Source organism: Sorex fumeus, unplaced genomic scaffold, assembly GCF_029834395.1.
Source record: "Sorex fumeus unplaced genomic scaffold, SorFum_2.1 ptg000008l, whole genome shotgun sequence".
NCBI lineage: Eukaryota > Metazoa > Chordata > Mammalia > Eulipotyphla > Soricidae > Sorex > Sorex fumeus.
The window spans coordinates 20,988,618-21,009,194 of record NW_026606065.1 but is presented as its reverse complement, the minus strand read 5'-3'; the positions used below and the strand labels follow the sequence as shown (position 1 = coordinate 21,009,194).

Below are 20,577 nucleotides of genomic sequence, written 5' to 3'. Positions count from 1 at the left end.
CTTTGTCGGGTGGGTGGCACACGTGTCTGCCAGCCTGCCGGGCAGACTCGGACCCAGACCCAGCACCCCAGCGCCGGACACATGTTCCCACACGCCCCCACAGGTCTTGGCCTTTCGTGGCCAGAACCTGGCTGAGCCCCGGACCCCGGGCCCACATTCCACCAGGACCAACCCCCGCCGCCCCAGAGAGCGCCAGGCACCACCCTGCAGAGATTCTGGCAGACACATGCTTTAATGAGGGTCCCCTGGGGCCCTGCACAGTCCCCGAGCCCCCGTGGGAACCCCCCGGACCGCGGGAGACACGGGGCCCCCCAGGGCCTCCAAGGGGGGCCGCTCAGGTACAGCAGCCTGCGCGGGGCCGGCGGGCCGGCCGGCTGCTGCCTAGGTCCACAGTGTGCGGGGGGCCCTGGGCCTGGTGCCGTAGGATCACGGGCACCACCAGGTCGAACAGCGTCTCAAAGAGCTGGTCCACGTTGTGGCCCGTCTTGGCGCTGGTCTCGAAGCACATCTGCTCGGCCGTCGGCGCCGTGCTCTCGTCCAGCATCTTGTACCGCAGGATCTTCCGGTACAGCGTGGCCGCGTCCTCGGGCCACACCTGCCGGCCCGGCCCTGCCCGTCCCTCCTGGCACAGGTCCACCTTGTTGCCCACCAGGGCGAAGAGGCAGTCGGCGCTGGCTGAGTCGGTCAGGCCCAGGAATCGCTCCTCCAGCTCCCGCAGGCTCTGCAGGTGGCTGACGTCATAGGTGAGGACCACGGCCAGCGCCCCGCGGCAGTACAGTGAGCCCAGGCCGTGGAACTGCTCCCGCCCTGTGGGGAGACGGGGCTGAGGCAGCGGACTCACAGTGCTCCCGCCAGGGGGTGACCCTGCCCAAGTGCTCCTGCCCGGGGCTGACCCACAGTGCTCCTGGCCGGACTGACCCCACCGAGTGCTCCTGCCCAGGCTGATCCCACAGTGCTCCCCGCCCGGGGCTGATCCCCACACAGTGCTCCCCGCCCAGGGCTGATCCACAGTGCTCCCTGCCCGGGGCTGACCCCACCCAGTGCTCCTGCCCAGGGCTGATCCCACAGCGCTCCATGCCCAGGGCTAATCCACAGTGCTCCCTGCCCGGGGCTGACTCTAACACAGTGCTCCCTGCCCAGAGCTGACTCCTGACCAGCCTCAGCGTCCCACCCCGCACCTGGGGACTGCAGCTGGCCCTGCAGGTGTTGGGGGCTCAGGCTCATGGAAATTGATTCCCCCCGTCCCTCCTCATCTCCTTCCATCCCCCTGCCCCCCTTCTTTTGTTCCCTCTTATGGACGGGGAAGGGACGGCCAGGCCCGAGGAGGGCGGAGGCTTGCCAGGGTCCCTGGGACAGAGATGAGGAGCTGGCACTAGCCCTGGGGGGGGGCGCAGGAGCGCCCACAAACCACTCAGGAAAGAGCCATGGACAGGACATCCCAGTTTCTGTGTCATGTGCCGGACACTGCCCTCCACTTCCTGACAGGTCACCGGCAGGACCGTTTCCCCGGCTTCATGCTCTGACTTCAGCAGGGACAGGTTCTGTGCCCCCATGAATCGGGGTGTCACCCCGTGAATCGGGGTGTCCACTGGCCCTCCCAAGGCTGGCTCTACTGCGACAGAGCAGGGCGCAGGGCCTGGCCAGAGTCCCGGGTCCAGCTCTCAGCACGATCCCACGAGGCCAGTCATGGCAGGTGCGAGGAGAGACACTGGACAGTTCTGTCCCGCCTGCCCGCAGACATCCAGCATTCCACAAGGCCAGCTCGGGAGTCCTCCCTGCGCCCACACAGACAGCGCTGCCTCCACCCCCACCCCCAGCTGTGCCCACCGGGTCTGTGCCCACTGCCTGGCCCTGGGCATGGGAAACATCTGCCAGGAGAGCAGCATCCCACAGGGAAGGGCCCCCCTCCAGCCCACCTGCCTGCCGTGCTCTCCCTTCCAGGAGCATGGGCAGGAAACCCGCAGCCTAGGGGCAGGAATCACCTGGAGGGCCCCGGGGCCACCAAAGCACCAACCCCCCCCCCCCCCCCCGCAACACACACACACACACACACACACACACACCATGAATAAAGATCCTGGGCACTGGTGGAGGGATGAGTACTTGATCATTGAATGACTGAAACATAATCATGAAAGTTTGTAAATCTGTAACTGTATCTCATGGTGACTCATTAAAAAAAATCTAAAAAATAAAAAATAATTAAAAAAAAAAAGACTAAAGATCTGGACTCCCACCCATGTGCTCCAACCCCTAAAGCAAGAGGCTGTGACGGCCGGCTCTGCACGGGGCCTGGCTGTTTGCGCCAGCCAGGCCGTGGCTTGTGGCTGCACCTGGCTCCCACACAACAGGGCCCAAGCAACAAGCCTCGCGTATGGCTGCAGCATGGCCAGAGTCCCGGGCCCCAGCGGCAGAGTGGCCTCTAGGGACAGGCGCCACGCCCACCCTCAGCAGCACGTGGCCCTGGACGCTGCCAGGATGAGGCTCCAAGAGCCCTGGCAGCAGAGGGGCAGCTGTGCTCTGTGTGTGTGTGGGGGGGGGGGGGGAGGGAGGACTTGGCATCTTCACATCACTGTCACACACAGCACCTCCCCAGCCACCCCCAAAGGCCCCCCGGGGCAGGCTGTGCTGCGGAAGGGCCAGAACTTCCTTCAGATCACCGCACTCACCCCACAGGGACCCATGAACCAAGCACTCAGCGAGACTGGGTCACCCAGATGCTCCCACAGCGGGACACGAAGGAAAAGAATGCCAAAGGAGGCAGTGAGGCTCGAGGGGCCCGAGGAACCAAGCAGACGCTTGTCAGGATGCCAACCCGGCACTGTAGTCCTCTGAGCACCACTGGGAGGTTGAGGGTCCCCGCATCGCAGCCAGAACAGCACTCGCATGGAACCCTCCTCCTGAGTGGCCAAGAATTGCCAGGAAGGAGGACCAAAGCATGGCAGGAGAGATGAACGGAAACTTCCGCAGAGCAGAGACACGAGCGGCCAGAAGGCACGTACAGAATCGCTCTGCACCACTGACCACCCGGAGGCACAACTCCGAACAACAGTGAGACGTTCTCTCACGCCACAGACTGGCGCACGTCCGAAAGGACAAGAACAGCCAGTGCTGGGCAGGGGTGGGCAGAAAGGGAGCCTCATTCTCCGCTGGCGGGAACGCCGACGGTCCAGGCCCTCTGGAAAACAATACGGACATGCCTGAGAAATCTAGGAAGTGAGCTTCCACTTGACCCAGCAACTCCACTTCTCGGAATATGCCCCAGAGGCCAGAAACAATGAGGCAAAGGCATTTGCACCCCTGTTCCTTGCCCACCATCCACAATAGCCAAGCTCTGGAAATCAGCCCCGTGTCCGAGAACAGATACGGGGCACAGAGACACAACGGAATTTACTCAGTCGGAGAAAAGATAAATGCATGCCATTGAGACCAAGGAAACTGCTGTTGGGGTCTGGGGGGCAACGTCCATGATGGTGGGGGTTGCTGAAAGGTGGGAGAGTGTTAGCTAGGAGACCCTCTCAGCAACAGGACTAGAACCTTAGTGTAAAAGCCTATTCATAAAATTAAAAAAAAAAAAAAAAACATTGCTTCTCGGTCTCTTGGTTAAGATCCAGCCTCTCAGAAGCAGTCTGGGGGACAGGAGGCTGTGGGGGAGGGGGTGGGAGGCTTGGGGGGGTGTGGAAGCTGGGGGAGGAGGCAGAGGGGGCCAATGGCCAAGGGATCGTAGCCGAAACAGTGTATGCTGAAACCCTACCAGGAATGACTTTGCGACCTCATGGTGACTTAATCAAAAGCATAACAAATTAAAAAAGGGAAGAATTTCCAGGAGGGGCGCCCAGGCATCTGAGTGCTGCTTGGGGGCTCCAAAAAGGGAGTGGGGACCAGAGAGGTGGTACGGGACAAGGCATGTGCCCTGCCTGCAGCTGTGGTGGCCATGGCACCAGTCTGAGTCCCCAGCAGCGTAGAGATGCTGTCCCCGAACCCCACCAGAGGTCACTCCTGAGCACTGAGCCAGGAGCAGCACCTGAGCAGAGCTGGGTGTGGTCAGTATGCCAGCTGCCCACCCCACTCCAAGGAGAAAGAAAGGAAAAAGGAAAAAAATCCACTTGAAACTCTTGTAGGGATATACTGAATCCAATTTCCTTCCCTGCAACGACCCTCCACTGCCCTGTGATAAACGAGATGAAGAAAGAAAACTAAAACCATGTGCTCAACTCTCTGGTTCTAGAAGCAGGAAATGGAAATCATTCCAGGCTTTTGAAAACATGTTTGAAATTGTTCCAAAGTCAAAATGCAAATACAGTATTGAGGAAACTCTTGAAGTCAAGCTGCTTTTCTGGAAATGCGGCATTCCCCCGCCCGCTTATCTGCGGCACCCTGAGTCCTGCTCAGAGAAACCGGAGCCACTGTATCTGCACACGCTGCTCCTAAACCAGCCTAGGAACAAAGGCTTTCAGAGCTACAGTATCCAGCACATCTGGGCACAGATACAATGTTGCCAAGCTAACCCCAGAGCCCCAATGCTCAGGCAGCCTGGCCATGAAAGCCCCACTCTTGATTAGCTCCTGCAGACAGAATGAATACACAGTGTTCCAGGGGCCTGGGCGGGAAGTGTTTGGGGAGGATGGGGGGGAACGAGCCCGTAAGTCCGTCCCATCTTCAACCAGGAAGAAGAGGCCATCTAGGGGATGGCCATCCCCCCCAAGAGGGAAGATGGACGACCGCTCAGCTGTGGCCAGAGTATATGAATGCCCTGAGCACCGCTGGACCTTCACAACAGTTCACGTGTTCAACTTGGGCCGACATTAAGCTCCTCCCTGCACGAAAAGTTTCTTTTCCTTTCTCTTATACTTTCCAATAAACTTTCAACTTAAAAATAAAATAAAAAGCTCATGTGTCATGTGCATTTACCACCAAAGCCACCTGATGGAGAGATCAGGCAATCTGGGTGGGTGTGGGGGGGAAGGGGAAGGGTGGAGGCTGGATGGACCCTAGATGCATCAATGATGGGTGAGTAGATGGATGGATGGGTGACAGGAGGTGCACGGATGGGCAGACGAACTGATGATGGATGGTGAGTGGACAGATGAAGAGATGGACGAAGGATGGACAGACGAGGGAGAGGTGACGGGTGGATGGGTGGGCGGACGACGGGGTGATGGTGAGTGGTGGGCAGATCATGCACAGGTCACAGTGGGCGAGTGGGTGGACAGAGGGTGGCTGAGCGTGTGCGGGCTAGGTGACGGGGGGAGTGGGTTGGCAATGGGCGGATGGTGGGCAGAGGCTCGGATGGGTGACAGATGGATAAACAAATGCGGGTGAAAGGACAGTGAACGATGAACAGCGAGACGATGTGTGCATGGTGGCGGGTGGACAGATGGAGGAGGGACGATGGGCGAGTCAATGATGGGTGAACAGATGGGTGATGAGTGGGTGAGCGGAAGGTACCTGGGTGGGTGGAGGATGGTGGGTGGATGGACAAACAGTAGAGGGAAGATGGACGAACGCTCAAGGGTGGGTGGGTAGGTGGACGGAGAATGACTGGATGGTGATGGGTAGATGAATGATGGACAGGTGGACAGTGGGTGGACAGTGGGGTGGGGAGATAGAGGGCTGGACAGTGGATGGACGGGTGGGTGGGTGGATAGAATCACAGGTAGAAGCACACACCAAGAACACCAGAACGGGCTCCCTGCCCTTCTCGATCCTTCCTCTGACTCCCACTCAAATCCAAGCTGCTTCTCCTCACGCTGGGCCCCGAGTGCCCGGTGCCTCTGCCCTGGATGTGGATTCAGGCTCAGCAGGGCGAGCGACGTGAGCTCTGCTCCTGCTGGCCTGGGACCAAGGCTGGGAAGCCCCTGCCCTCCCCCAGAGATAAGAGAGCACAGAGCATGACCAAAGCGACCCCGAGGCAGCTGACCGAGGGCTGCCCTCCCCTGCGGCTCAGCCAGACGCACTGGCCAGGTGCTCACAGTGCCCACAGCCACAGCAGGCCATGTGGTCTGTGAGGAGCAGGCAGGAAGGCGCCAGGGGCCCCTGCATGCCCAGCTCAACCTCTTCCACCCTCCCAAAGGAGGAGGCCGGGGGGAAGCACAGGAGTGAGAGCAGCCAGGGCACCTGCCTAGGGTCACTCAGCCCCACCCTGATGCACTCACTCAGCAGGAAACCCAGACCCCAGTCAGCCCCAGAACCCAGCAAGGCCCAAAGACGCCTGGGGGCTGCAGCCCGCAGAGTGTGGCCGCCCCAGCTGCCCAGTGCCCAGGAAAGGCTCGACAGGGCAGGTGAGAGCTCATCAGCTGGACGGGGCACCAGGCCGGAGCTCTACCAGGCCAGGGTCGCCACTCTGCTCCAGCTGCAGTGCTCCGAGGCAGAATGACAGATGAGATCATGTCTGTTTCCTCTTTGGACACGAGCGCATGTTCCAACCTGATCTATACGTCAGCATGTTGCCCAGCGGCCACCAGGCCTTTCTAGAAAACCCTGCCGGGAATGAGTCAGCACTCAGGATTGTTTCACTTAAATATTAACAGTCTTGAACACCCAGTCACAAAGCATGGGCTCTAATGTGTGCTGAGCTTCAGAAATCAAGGAAAACCTCCAATTTCCCACGATTGCTGCCACGCGGCTCGGTCAGCCTGTCCAGGGAGAACGAGGCAAACCCAGTGGGGCCGCCGAATGGATGGACGAAGCCTGCAGCTCGCGGACACATATGCTGACACTCCAGGGCTGGGCCCCAGCAGAGCCGCTATGTGGCATGGCTCCAAAGACGGCAGGGCCAGGCTTGCTCGCCCTTCAAGCCTGCGCTCTGCTGGGAGACACGTCCCACCTGCCTGGACATTTGCTCACCTGGTTCTCACTCTGGAGAAGACATCTCTCCCCTGAACACGGGTGTCCCCCTCTCCCTCCATATCTTCCTACAAGACCTTTGTTCGAGAAAAACTATCTTGCTTCACGCGCGCGTGTGTGCGCGCACACACACGGACACACACATGCACACACAAGCATACACACACAAACACACACACACACAAAGACACATACATGCACACACGCCACACACACGCACACACACACACATGCGCACACACGCACACATACACAGGCAGCAGGAGAGCATTTTCTCTGAGGAAGAAAAGCCAACTTTTTTTCTTTTTTCTTTTTTTTGCTTTTTGGGTTACACCCAGCAACACACAGGTGTTATTCCTGGCTCTGTACTCAGGAATTACTCCTGGTGGTGCTCAGGGGACTCTATGGGATACTGGGAATCAAACCCCGGTCGGCCGCGTGCAAGGCAAACACCCTACCTGCTGAGCTGTCACTCCAGCCCCGAAAAGTCAACTTTTAACCCTCAGAGACAAAAGCACTGGGGACTGGAGGACAGAACAGTGGGGAGGGCACCTGGCAGGCAGCCTTGGCCGACGGCGCCTGGGAGCCATCCCCGACAGACACAAAACACCCTTGCGGGGGGCTGGAGTGATAGTACAGCGGGTAGGGAGTTTGCCTTGCACGCGGCCGATCCGGGTTTGATTCCCAGCATCCCATATGGTTCCCTGAGCACCACCAGGAGTGATTCCTGAGTGCAAAGCCAGGAGTAACCCCAGTGCATAGCCGGGTGTAACCCAAAAAGAAAAAAAACACCCCTAAGTTTGTCTGGGGGCCACAGGGCAGTGCTCAGGGTTTCCTCCTGGTCTGACTCAAACTCTCCTGGCTGGGCTCAGGGCACCATCAGAGTAGCGGGACTCATCCAAGGCAAGTGACCTGCCCACTGTGTTGTACAGCCACTCTAACTCAAGTGGGGAAATGTCTTGTTGCCCCAAACCACGTGTGACCCACTGGACTGGCTGGTCACTCCTGAGAGTGGCAGCAGCCGCCCAGCCAGGTCTGACCTCCAGGGCTCAGGATGCAGCTGGGAAGGGACGTGGGAACTCCCCAGCATCCTTCCCGCCGCAGAGGCCAGAGCCCGGGCAGCAAATGCCAACGAGCTGCCTGGCGCTTGGGGAGGCATGGACTGGGCCTTCTGGGGCCCAAGAGGGGAGGGCAGGGCAGGGCGATGCGTGCGGGACAGACTCCGACTCTGCTCCCCAGCACCTCAAAACCAGAGAGCCTGGCCCAGCCTCCCGCTGGTCCCCACACAGGGGCTTGCTGGGAGTCCCCAAGGGCAGCGTTGGGCCTGGGCGGGGTATTCCGCTGGCAGGACACCCAGACAAATGGGTGCCACCGGCGGCAGGGGTCAGCCAGGCGAGCCACAGCTCTGAGCCCGGGCCTGGGGTTTCCAGATTGCCCAAGCCCTCAGGAGCCGGGTCGAGGGGAAGTCACAAGGAGAGGGCCAGGGACACAGAGTGACCGGCCACGGACTGGGGGGACCTGCACCGGTCAGGCCTGCCACCAACTTCCCCCTGGATGTGGGAAAAACAACTTCCCGCATCTGAAAAAGGAAGCGAGAGACTGGCCAGAGGTGGGGCCGCAGCTGGGCCAGAGCCTGGCAGCCGCGACCTCAAAACCCAGTGGCCGCGACCCCAGAGTCTGGCAGCCACGACCCCACACCTTTGCAGCTGCAACCCCATACCCTGGCGGCCGCGACCCCAGAAGCTGGAAGCCACGATCCCAGAGCCTGACAGCCTATGACCCCAGGGCCTGGCACCCGTGGGACAGAGGCTGAGGTTGCCCCGACACAGGCTCTGCCCGCGCCCAAGGCCATCTGTCCCTAAGAAGGGAGGACCCGGCCAGCACCGGGCAGACAGGAGCACAACCACTGGACTGAAGGCCACGGTTATGCACCCAGCACTCAGGAGGTGCCCTGTGGGAGGGACACATAGCCGGGTGGCTGTGGGTGCAGGGCCCGTCAAGCAGGGTAAGAGCTGGCCGAGAAGGTCACCAGGGGCCAAGGCTACCCAGAGGTCCATGAGGCTCTGCCGTGGCTCTGCTCACTTGGGTGGGAGAGTGACCACAGAGACATGAACGGGAACAGGACGGTCTCTGACGGTCTCCGAACATTCCCCCAAGAAGAGCACTCGAAGCCCCAAGTCAGAGCTCTGGGACAGACCCAGTGTGGGTGACCACTGTCAGCTTTTGCCCCTTAATGACAGAAGGGCTGGGCCTGGTAGACAGGACAGTGAGGAGGGCACTTGCCTTGTACGTGGCTGCCCTGGGCTTGATCCCCAGCACCCCATCTGGTCCCCTAAGCTCCGGGAGTGACCCATGGTCCAAAACCCCCAAAAATGAAAAGATGAAAGTGGGGGAGGTGTTTTCCCGAATAGCTTATTACCCCACATCCCGCTTCGGCCACCTACTACCCCGCCACACCACTGTCGCAATGCCGCCAGGAAAGTCAGGCCCCCACACCCGGCACATGCCTGCCACTGAGCAACTACCCCCGCCACGCTTCCGGTGCCTTGGCATGTCATGCCCATTGCCATGATTCATGGGAACTAAGTCGCTGGTCCGGCGTGTACCACTGGCAGCTCACACTTGAACGTGGTTTATAACATGATGCCACCACATTCCCGTGCAAGCCACCGGCAGTTCGCATCTGTGTCACTCTGTCCAAGAAGAGACGGTGGAAAGTTCTCGAAGGGCTTCCCTGAGCGTGAGCTCCCCCAGAGCGAGACAGCGCTGGGCCCCTGGTGGCCCCACCAAGCACTCGCCTATGTGTGGAGCCTGCGGGAGTGTACCCCGGTCCTCGAGTCCCCGTCTCCGCGTGCAAGCGGCCACACTCGCCTGCACCCTGGGCTCGTGGCTCTGGTCTCTGATGGGGACAGGCTGTGTCAGTGAGTCCCTTTCTGGAACCTGTGGATTCGTGTGTGTTGCCAAAGGGAGGGGGGGCATTTGGGGAGCTTCGGTGGGGGGTGTTTGGGGAGCTTCGTTGGGCCCCCATTCTCCTTCCAGGGACCCCAACACAGCCTCTCTGGCTGCAGGCTGTGTCCTGTGACAAAGCCGGGGAGGATGCCATCTGCCCACTGCCCTCTCCCCTCCGGACAGCCGGGGCCCAGGCACCCGCCTCTCTCGCCTGAGCACTGGGGGGTGGGGGGCGGCGAAACCAGGTGTGCGGGTACCCACTACACTGCCTCAGCCGAGAGGGGCGCCCATGGTGGTCCGGCTACTTCCGGGCTCTCCTGGCTCTGGGCCTGAGTGGGCCAAGACAGAACATGTGTCATCACCACAACCCACAACTGCCTCCAGTCACCCCTGCACGGCAGCCCGGGAGGAAGGAGGAGTCCAGTCTCTGCATGAGCTCAGGGCACCCAGGTGCGGAGCAGACCGGCTCTGCAGGGGGGTTCTCGGCCCAGGGCCACGCGGGTGAGGTGGGGTGGGGTGGCCCGGGACCTCTGTTTGGCTGGATGCCAGCGGCGAGGTCTGTCTTGCCCCTTGTCCTGGTCCTCTGGGTGTCCTCTTCACTTCCCCCTGCTGTGGCCGACATGGACACAGACAGGCCCAGGGCCTCCCGCCAGCCCTGCAGCATCCCTGAGCGGGGGGTCAGGGCTCCTCAAAGGGGTCTGAGTCAGGGCTGGGGCGATAGCACAGCAGGGAGGCAGGGAGGGCTATCTGCCTTGCATGCAACTGACCCGGGTTCGTCATCAGCATCACACACGGTCCTCTGAGCACTGTCAGGAGTGATTCCTGAATGCAGAGCCAGGAGGAACCCCAATTAACCCCTGAACATCACCGGGTGTGACCCAAAAAGAAAAAAAGGGGGGATCTGAGTCAAACCAGTGGAACCCAGCCTCCCCAGCCCCAGGTGCCCGCCCACACGCAACTCTGCACCTCCTGGCAGCAGGAGTTCCTCCCTGAAAGAACAAGCCCCGAGCAGAATTGAAACTTGGGCTGGGGAGAAAGCGAAGGCTGAACCTGACTATGGCGCCCTGTGCCCTGGGCTCTGGCGGGGGGGGAGGGGGGGGGTGACCCAGGACTCTGGCAGTGGGGGGATCTGGCCCAGACTCTGGCAGCAGGTGAGTCCGACCCAGACCCGGGCCCTGAATGTCTGGCAGTGGCCTCGGTGGGCCCAGCACTCCAGGGCTCTCAAGAGGGGACCTCAAGTCACCCCGAGGCTGCTTGGACCTCCCCCCAGACAAAGGTTTCTAGACTAAGTCTTTGGCCGTCTATAGGGGCTGGCAGGGGCAGCTGAAGGCTGGGCCCTGTGGGCACAGAGAACAGGACAGGGGCACCTGCCCCACCACAGGTGGTCTTGGTGCCAGCCTCTGTCATCCCCCCCCCCCCCACACACACACACACACACACACGGTCACTCCGAGCGAGCCCAGAGCCAGAAATAACCCCAGGTGTGGTCCAAACACCACCCAAAATAAACGTCCCAAGTTTCCAAAGCTCTCGGGACCCTGCCAAGCGGTTCAGCCTGCTCGCTCCGCCGTGTGGGGAAAGGGAACCGGTTCTGTCACAACGCCCGGACCCAGATAACGGGCGGTTCTGCGCGCACTCACACCAGTGCCCGCTCCAAAGCCTTGGCCCGGCCCGCGCCCTCCCGGGACAGCGGGGCTCGGGGCTGCTGGCGTGACCACTGCCCTCCTGTCCACTGCCCTCCTGGGACAGCGGGACGCGGGGCGGCCGGCGCGGTCACTCCCGCCCGGACAGCAGGGCGCGGGGCGCGGGTGGCCGGCGCGGTCACTCCGGCCGGACGCGGTCGCGGGCGCCCCCCGAGGCTCACCCGCCGTGTCCCAGATGGAGAGGCTGTAGGAGCGCCACTGCTTCAGGTAGAAGGCGCCGCCCACCGTGCTGACCGTGTCCTGGAAACGCCGCTCGATGTAGCGCTGCAGCAGCGACGTCTTGCCCACGTTCATGTCCCCCAGCAGCACGATCTTGCCGTCGGGCTTCCGCATCCTGCACGCGCCCGCGTCCAGCACGCGACCCCTGCCCAGGACCCGTCGGGGCCCTCCGCGAGCGCGGAAGAAAACGCGAGCCGCCCCGCCGACCCGGGCTCAGAGTCCGCCGGCCACGCCCCCTCCCATCCGGCCCCGCCCCGTCCGTGGCCCGGCCACGCCCCTCCCATCCGGCCCCACCCCCTACCTGGCCGCTGGAGCCCCGCCCCGCCTACAGCCCGGCCAGGACCCTGACACCCGGCCACGCCCCTACCTGGACGCTGGAGCCCCGCCCCGCCCACAGCCCGGCCAGGACCCTGCCACCCGGCCACGCCCCTACCTGGCCGCTAGAGCCCAGCCCCGCCCACAGCCCGGCCACGCCCCTCCCGGGCCTCCAGACCCACCTGCCGGGGCCACGCCCCGTGCCTGCCTCCAGCCGCCCTGCTCCTCCCACTACCCCGGACACGCCCCGCCCCGTTCATAACTCCACCCGCCTCCCCCAAGGCCCCTCGCACGCAGCTTAACCCAGACCCCGCCCCGCACCTGCCCTCCTGGGCCCCGCCCCGCACCTGCCCTGCAGCCCCATCAGCCCTGCACCTGCCCTCCTGGGCCCCGACCCGCACCTGCCCTCCTGGGTCCTGCCCCGCCCCTACCCTGCTTGCCCCCCCCCCCCCGCCCTTCCTCCAATCTCTCTGAGACCCCTTCACTCTCGGGGACCCTACGCAGGCCCTCTCCCCGCACCCGACCCCCGACACCTTTTCCCCCGACCGGCCCGAGGGCAGGAGGGGTGCAGGAGGCTCGCAGCGCGCCCCCCAACCAGGGTCGGTAGGAGCAGCTGGGATCGTCCGCCCGGGCACTGCGCCTCTTTAGGGAGCTGGGGGAGGGGCGGGCTCCCGGCCCCCTGGGGTCCGTTTAGTCCTTGAGACCTCGGAGCCCAGCTGTGAAGCTGCGGCTTTCACCTCTTCACGGGCGGCCTTGGAATGTGGCTCAGGGCTGAGCGCCGACAAGGTGCTGGAGCCGCGGACACGGCCACGGGCACGGACACAGGCCGCAGCCTCCGGGGTGGGCGCGCGGGGACAGGCGGCCTCTATCTGGGGAATGACCTGCTCCGTGCGGCTCCTCCCCCAGGGCCCGGCGTCGGTCCAGTGGCTTTTGGCGTTTGTCCTTGCTCGTCCAGTACAAGCCCAGCCCTGGGCCTGGGGCCCACAGCTGGGGCCATAAGGGACAGTGATCAGATCCCAGGCGGCTTGTCTCCTGGCCCTCCCAGGGAGGTCGGGGCTCCTGAATCAGAGGTGGCGGTGGGGGGGCTGCAGGTGCGTCCCACCTGCCCTTCCGTGCCTGGCCCAGCTTGGGCCCTTCCCCCTGCCCAGGACGCGCAGATGCAGCAGGACTCACTGAACTCCTGTACTGTGCCCAACACTCACCTTCTCCCCGCCCCCCACTCCTGCCTGTGCTCACTCCCTGGCCATCTGCTTCCGCCGGACACTAGCGTCCTGGACACACAGGTCCCTCTCCTCACATAGCAACGCTCTATCTACCACATGCTGCACCCCAGGCCCTGCTGCTTGCCACAGAGCCATGGAGGGTACCACATGTGTGCCAGGGGTACAGGGGCTGGGCACGCTGCATCAGTGCGGGGTGGGGGTGCAGGGAGAGGCAGGGCCCACGCATGCTTCTCTGGCCTGTTTGGGTTTGGGGACCACCCTGCAGTTGCTCAGGGCTTGCTCAGGGATCGTTCCTTGCAGGCTTGGGGAGTCTGGGGGTGCTGGGGGTTAAGCCGGGGCCAACTCCCTCCAGGCCAGCTAAACACCCTACCCCTGAACTACCGCCCAGCCCCAGGGAGAGCTTGTTCTAAATTTTGATGCAGAAAAATAGTAACATTTTCCATAGAAAGTTTGTTCTAAAACTTAAAATTGTCCAGTACTCTGAGCAAGAGAAGTGAGCCAGAAGGGAGGCGCCCTGGGAGACCTCGCCCGCAGACGCTGAGTGGCTCTGGCCAAGGCCTGGTCAGCGGCCACCCGCAGGCCGGATTCCCTGTTGGCCTCCAAGGCTGCGGTGACGATTGGTTACACACAGTCGGCCACACAGATTGGTTACACACAGTCGGCTTCTTTCTTGGGGTCTGAGGGCCTCAGAGTGAGCCCTGGGGCGGGGATGGAACTGGGAGCCGCGGGAGCTTCAGGGGGCTGCACCAAGGCAAGCCCTGCCCACAGTCTCTCGGGCCTTGGCGCCTCCCTCCATCCTCCACCACCTTTGTATCCTGTTAAATCTCCGCGATACACAGTTGCAGCGTTGTCCTGCTTGGGCTTCAGTCACACGGACTCCCGCACCCTCCCGCTGGTGTGTATCCCAACACCCAGGCAACCCCGCCCAACCAGCGCCAAGGCAAGCCCAGTGCCAAGGCAAGCGCTTAGCTCGCCCTCCAGACCTCTCTCCCTCCCCCTCTCTCTCCCTTTCCCTCCCTGTCTCTCTCTCCCTCCCTCCCTCCCTCCCTCCCACCTCCTCTCTCCCTATCTCTCCCTCCCTCTCCCTCCCTCCATGTTTCTCCCTCCCTTTCCCACCCTCGCTCCCTCCCTCTCTCTCCCTCCCTCTCTTTTCCTCTCCCCCTCCCTCCTCCCTCTCTCCCTCCCTCTCTCTTTCCTTCTGGGCATATGACTGCCTGCAGGTGCTGATGGGCATATCCCGGCATATCCCTTCCCCATCACAGCGTCAGCCCTTGTCCAGCATGATGCTCATCATGGTGTCCCGTCTTGGTCCCCGCCGCCCTCCCTAGAGCGGTTCTGAGACTGTGGCCCAGGGAGAAGCAGCAGGCACCGGCCTCGCTTTGCAGTCCTGCTCTGGGGGCTGCCGAGGCCTCAGAGGACAGTCCTGTCCTTCACCCCAGGGCACCCCGGTGGCTTATCTGCCCGACCTTGCCCAAAGGACTGACCAAGTGGTGGTGCCCAGCCTGCCCGCAGCAGTGTGGGACAGACAAGCCCCCAGTAATGCCAGGGGTGTGGGGGAAGGGCGGAGGAGGCAGGGAGGGGGGGTCCAGGCCTCTGCCCTGAGCAGGAGGAGGTGTGGGCGGGTGTGGGTCGGGGCTGGGTCCCGCAGGTTCCCAGGAGGCAGGGCCCTGAGCGAGACCCTGCATGGGCCCCACAGCCATGGGTGGCCGGGCCCTGGGCAGAGGCTGAGGTCGGGCACGGGGCTGGGAGAGGCCTGTACCCGGGGTGCCGGGACGGGCAGGGGAGGCCACCTGGGCAGTGCGGGGAGGGGTCGGCAACTAAACCAAGGGAGGGATAGGCCAGAAGGCCATCGCCCGCCTCCAGCTGGCCCGCACAGCGCTTGCCTCTGGCCCCCCAGAAGGGCCCCGCCAAGGGGTCCAGGGCACAGGGGATTCTTCCACACCACGGCCACAAAACTCCTGCAGTCCCCGGTTTCGCCAGCAGGGGGCACAGCGCGGGGCGTGAGGGCACGTGATAAACGCTCTTGCACCCCACTGGTCAGAATTCGGTCACGTGGCGACATGTCCGCAAGGATGGCTGGGAAATGTAGTCCCACCCACGTGCACATGTGGCCCGAGGAATTGGTGTGCTGGAGGCAACTGCAGGCGAGTTTTACTGATGTGACGGTTCAACAGTCCTCTGTGCTCAGGGACTGCTGGCGATGCTCAGGACTTACTCCTGGCTCTGCATGCAGGAATTACTCCTGGCGGTGCTCAGGGAACCATATGGGATGCCAGGGATCAAACTCTGGTCGTCTACATGCCAGGCAGATGCCTTCCCCGCTGTACTATCACTCTGGCCCCTGTATGTGTGCTTTATAGTATGCAACTATTAGGATTTTGCGTGCAGTCAGATCTCTAATGTGCCCTGCGTGCTTTCTGGGTTGATATCTCTCATGCGAGCAAGCCGGGTTCCGCAAAGGATTCAGCACCATCGACCATATCCACACAATAACCAAGCTCATTGAGGTTTCTCGGGAGTTCAAGATACCACTCTGTTTAACGTTCATTGATTTAAAGGCCTTTGATTCTGTTGAGATGGAAGCGGTCATTGAAGCCCTAGCCAATCAGGGCATTCAAGCTCAGTACATCAAGATCCTCCATGAGCTGTATTACGGATTCACTACCAGGATCTCACCATTCTACAAAGAAGTAATCATTGATGTCAAGAGAGGGGTGCGGCAGGGTGATACCATTTCACCAAAACTCTTCAGTGCCACCCTCGAGAACATCATGCGACGACTGGAATGGGAAGGAATGGGAGTGAAGATAGATGGTCGGCAATTACACCATCTCCGCTTTGCTGATGACATTGTTTTAATAACACCAAACATCAGCCAAGCGGCAAAAATGCTGGCCGACTTTGACCGTGAGTGTGGAAAGGTAGGACTACAGCTGAATCTTACGAAGACAATGTTTATGAGAAACAGCCTCATTCCTGACGCCCCATTCGCTCTCAACGGAACGACCATCTCCAAATGCAACAGCTATGTGTACCTAAGTTGAGAAGTCAACATGATAAATGACCTGGCACCCGAGCTGCGCAGGAGGAAGAGAGTGGCTTGGAATGCCTTCAAGAGCGAGGAAGAAATAGCTAAGAGGACGAAGAACCTCTGGCTCCAGGCACATCTCTTTGATTCCACTGTTCTTCCTGCATTAACATATGCCTCAGAGACCTGGGCACTACGCAAACAGGATGAGAATGTTATTCGGATCTCTCAAAGAGGAATCGAAAGCTATGCTTGGAGTATCACGCTTCACTCAACTGAAAGAAGGAATCTGGAGTTCCGACATCCATCAACAATCAAGAATCAGGGACGCTGTCTCGTTTCCCACTTAATCACTTAATCGCTTAACTTCCCATTAGTCGTCGATTTGCTCGAGTGGGCGCCAGTAACGTCTCCATTTGTCCCTGTCTCATGCTAGTGTAGCCCAATGGCATCTGTTCGCTCCGGGAACATGAAGGGCCTCAAACCGATCGTTCATGATCTTGATGAAGAAGTCTGACCATCTGGTAGGTGGGCGACCACGCGGTCTTTTGACATCCCGTGGAATCCAATCAGTAACAGCTCTAGTCCAACGGTCGTCTTTAAATCTCATTACGTGACCAGCCCATCTGATTTTCGACACCTTGGCAAATGAGACAGCGTCCCTGATCCTTGATTGTCGACGGATGTCAGAACTCCGGATTCTTTCTCTCATTTGAGTGAAACGTGATATTCCAAGCATAGCTCTTTCTATTCTTCTTTGGGAGACCTGAATAGCGTTCTCATCTTGTTTGCGTAGGGCCCAGGTCTCTGAGGCATATGTTAATGCAGGAAGAACAGTGGAATCAAAGAGATGTGCCCGGAGCCGGAGGTTCTTCATCCTCTTAGCTATTTCTTCGACGTTCTTGAAGGCGTTCCAAGCTGCTCTCTTCCTCCTGCGCAGCTCGGGTGCCAGGTCGTTTGTCATGTTGACCTCTCGACCTAGGTACACATAGCTGTTGCATTCGGAATGGTCGTTCCATTGAGAGCGAATGGGGCGTCAGGAACAAGGCTGTTTCTCATAAACATTGTCTTCGTAAGATTCAGCTGTAGTCCTACCTTTCCACACTCATGGTCAAAGTCGGCCAGCATTTGTGCCGCTTGGCTGATGTTTGGTGTTATTAAAACAATGTCATCAGCAAAGCGGAGGTGGTGTAGTTGCCGACCATCTATCTTCACTCCCATTCCTTCCCATTCCAGTCGTCGTATGATGTTCTCGAGGGTGGCACTGAAGAGTTTTGGTGAAATGGTATCACCCTGCCGCACCCCTCTCTTGACATCAACGATCACTTCTTTGTAGAATAGTGAGATCCTGGTAGTGAATCCGCAACACAGCTCACAGAGGATCCTGATGTATTGGGCTTGAATGCCCTGATTGGCTAGGGCTTCAATGACCGCTTCCGTCTCAACAGAATCAAAGGCCTTCTTTAAATCAATGAACGTTAAACAGAGCGGCATCTTGAACTCCCGAGAAACCTCAATGAGCTTGGTTATTGTGTGGATATGGTCGATGGTGCTGAATCCTTTGCGGAACCCTGCTTGCTCGCATGGTTGTCCTTCATCTAGTGTTCTGCCAATCCTATTTAGGATGACTCGAGTGAACAACTTGTAGATGACAGACAATAGGCAGATTGGGCGATAGTTGCCAATGTCATGGATGTCTCCCTTCTTTTTTTTTTTTTTTTTTTTTTTTTTGCTTTTTGGGTCACACCGGGCGATGCTCAGGGGTTACTCCTGGCTCATGCACTCAGGAATTGCCCCTGGCGGTGCTCAGGGGACCATATGGGGTGCTGGGAATTGAACCTGTGTCGGTCATGTTGGCTGCGTGCAAGGCAAACGCCCTACCCGCTGTGCTATTGCTCCAGCCCCGGATGTCTCCCTTCTTGAACAGTAGTACGGTCCTGCTGGTTTTCCATTGGGACGGAACCTTGAATTCAGACAGGTAGCGAGTGAAGAGCCGAGCCAGTGTATTGATGAGTACTGACGGCAGGTTCTTCAGGTGTTCAGGTCTGACCTTGTCTGGGCCGGGTGCTGTTTGTTTCTTTACCGATGAAATGGCGTGTCGGATTTCGGAAGGGAGAACATTGGGAACGACATATCCATCCTGTGGAATTTGGTATGTCGGCAAGTGGACATGGCTATCGAAGAGATTTGAGTAGAAGTCATAGATAATCTTCTCCATTGCCGTTCTGGAGGATGTGATGGATCCATCAGGACGTCGGAGGGCAGTCATCTTGGTCTTATAGTTGGCGAAGGACAGGTGGGCGTTACGAATACTTTTCCCGGCTTCTGCCACATCTACCAGCACTTCTGCTCTTCTCTCTTTGAGGTCTTCCTTGATCACATCTCTGCACTGCTTTGCGAGCTCGGACGTTAGCTTGCGGTTGCCTGAGGCATGCGCCAAACCACGCTGGCGAATTAGCTCAAGAGTTTTTGAAGATAGGCAATTTTTTGTGGCTATCTCTTTCTTGGCGTTCCTCGCACATTCATGGAGGTGCTGAACCAGTCGATCGTATTCCTCGTCAATGTTGTCAACAATGGCATCTTCCCGTGTTGCCGCAATAGTACCAAAGAGTTCCCAGTTGGTGGTCATTCTGGGAGTTCTCTTTTTGAACTTTGCAGCCCTTTCTCCCCGCTCTGTGAAGTACAATTTTGCACGAAGGAGACGGTAGTCCGATCCCGTTTGAAATTTTGGGACAACAGCGACATCAGTCAGGCAAAACCGTCGATTGAATATGATGTGGTCTATTTCGTTGTGGAATCGTCCACCGGGAGACTCCCATGTCCATCGTTTAGATTCTGCCTTCTGGAACTGTGAGTTACCATGGATGGTCTTGGTCGACATGATGAACTCAGACAGTCTCTCACCCTGTTCGTTCCATTCTAGGCCATGGGTCCCGATGTGAAGTTCTTCAGCTGATCTTCTCAGTCCTATCTTGGCATTAAAATCACCCACAATGATCTTGTAGAAGGTGCGGTCTTCTTTATAGAACTTCTCTAGCTCCATGTAGAACTTCTCGATTTCTCTTTCATCATAATGAGATGTTGGTGCGTAGACAACAAAGATAGAAACTGCAGGCAGTGAGCCACATCTATTCAAATGTAAACGTCCGATTCGGGTTGTTAGGCATTCGAATGAATCAATGCTCTTGGCCAAGTTTGTGTTGACAAGGACACCGACGCCTCCAACACCTCTTTTATCGCATGTTCCGAGGAACAATTCTTCTCCAGTGTCGAAAACGGCATGGTGAGATTCGTGCCTTCTTGTCTCGGTCAGACCAATGATGTCGTACTTGATCATTCGCGCTTGTACCATCCGGTCCTCGATGGATGCATCTGATGCTAGCGTACGTGCATTGAAAGTACAGATGATCATTTTTGTCTTCCTTCGTTGTGGCAGCCTAGGTCGGCCTTGAGATTTTGTCGGCCTCTCCTTTCTCATCCTTCTCAGTGCTGCCATGTCGGTGTAGCCTTCAGGGTCAGGTGAATGAGACCAGTTGTAGTTACTGGTTTTGGCATATCGAATACACAGCGGATAGCTTGCCAGGCTCTTCCGTGCGGGCGGAATACTCTCGGTAGCTTGCCAGTCTTTCCGAGAGGGATAGAGGCTTTTGGGGCGACCTCTAATCACCCTTGTAGGTGTTACCATATTTGAACCCTATCAAATATGGTACGACAATTCCAGAAGATGGGTATTTAGTGTCTTATGATGTGTCCGGAAAGCGTCCTGGAGTGTGGCGACGGCTGGGTAGTGGAAGTAGTGTCTCGTTTGCCAAAGTGTTGAAAATCAGATGGGCTGGACACGTAATGTGATTTGGAGACGGCCGCTGGACTAGAGCTGTTACGGACTGGATTCCACGGGATGTCAAAAGACCGTGTGGCCGCCCACCTACCAGATGGTCAGACTTCTTCATCAAGATCATGAACGATCGGTTTGAGGCTCTTCGTGTTCCTAGAGCGAACAGACACCATTGGGCTACGCTAGCACGCGACAGGGACGAATGGAGACGTTACTGGTGCCCGCTCGAGCAAATCGCCGATTAACAGGAAGTCAAGTGATCAAGTGATCTCCCCTGATCACCTGCATTTCCTGTAAAGGGCCGGGCTTGGTGGTGAGGAGGAAGGCAGCCGGAACTGCATCTGGGATCCAGGTTTGCCATTTCCCCACCGAGATGCCAGCCAGTGTTCCTGTCGTCCTGCCTCTGGCTTTGCATCTGTCTGCTGGGGGCAGCATGGCCATCTCAGAGGCAGTGTGGGG

At 59.3% G+C, this 20,577-nt stretch overlaps 2 protein-coding genes across 2 annotated transcripts in view; one reads left to right on the top strand and one right to left on the bottom strand.

Annotated features, from left to right (window-relative positions):
• NAXD (NAD(P)HX dehydratase) overlaps nt 1-20,577 on the top strand; it is a 53,351-nt gene that overhangs the window by 21,497 nt on the left and 11,277 nt on the right. The window lies entirely within an intron of this gene.
• Nucleotides 224-11,928, bottom strand: RAB20 (RAB20, member RAS oncogene family). The gene is made up of 2 exons (XM_056109691.1): nt 11,660-11,928; nt 224-807 (listed from the first exon to the last, which is right to left on the bottom strand). Exons 1-2 carry the CDS (start codon nt 11,829-11,831, stop codon nt 335-337), a joined length of 645 nt encoding a protein of 214 aa, XP_055965666.1. The 5' UTR covers nt 11,832-11,928; the 3' UTR covers nt 224-334.

What these genes read in the sequence shown, in the direction of transcription:
- RAB20 (XM_056109691.1), bottom strand. Translation starts at nt 11,831, where the DNA reads ATGCGGAAGCCCGACGGCAAGATCGTGCTGCTGGGGGACATGAACGTG. An exon ending in CTCCATCTGGGACACGGCGG is followed by an intron (nt 808 to 11,659) that starts GTGAGCCTCGGG and finishes GTCTCCCCACAG; the next exon opens with GGCGGGAGCAGTTCCACGGC.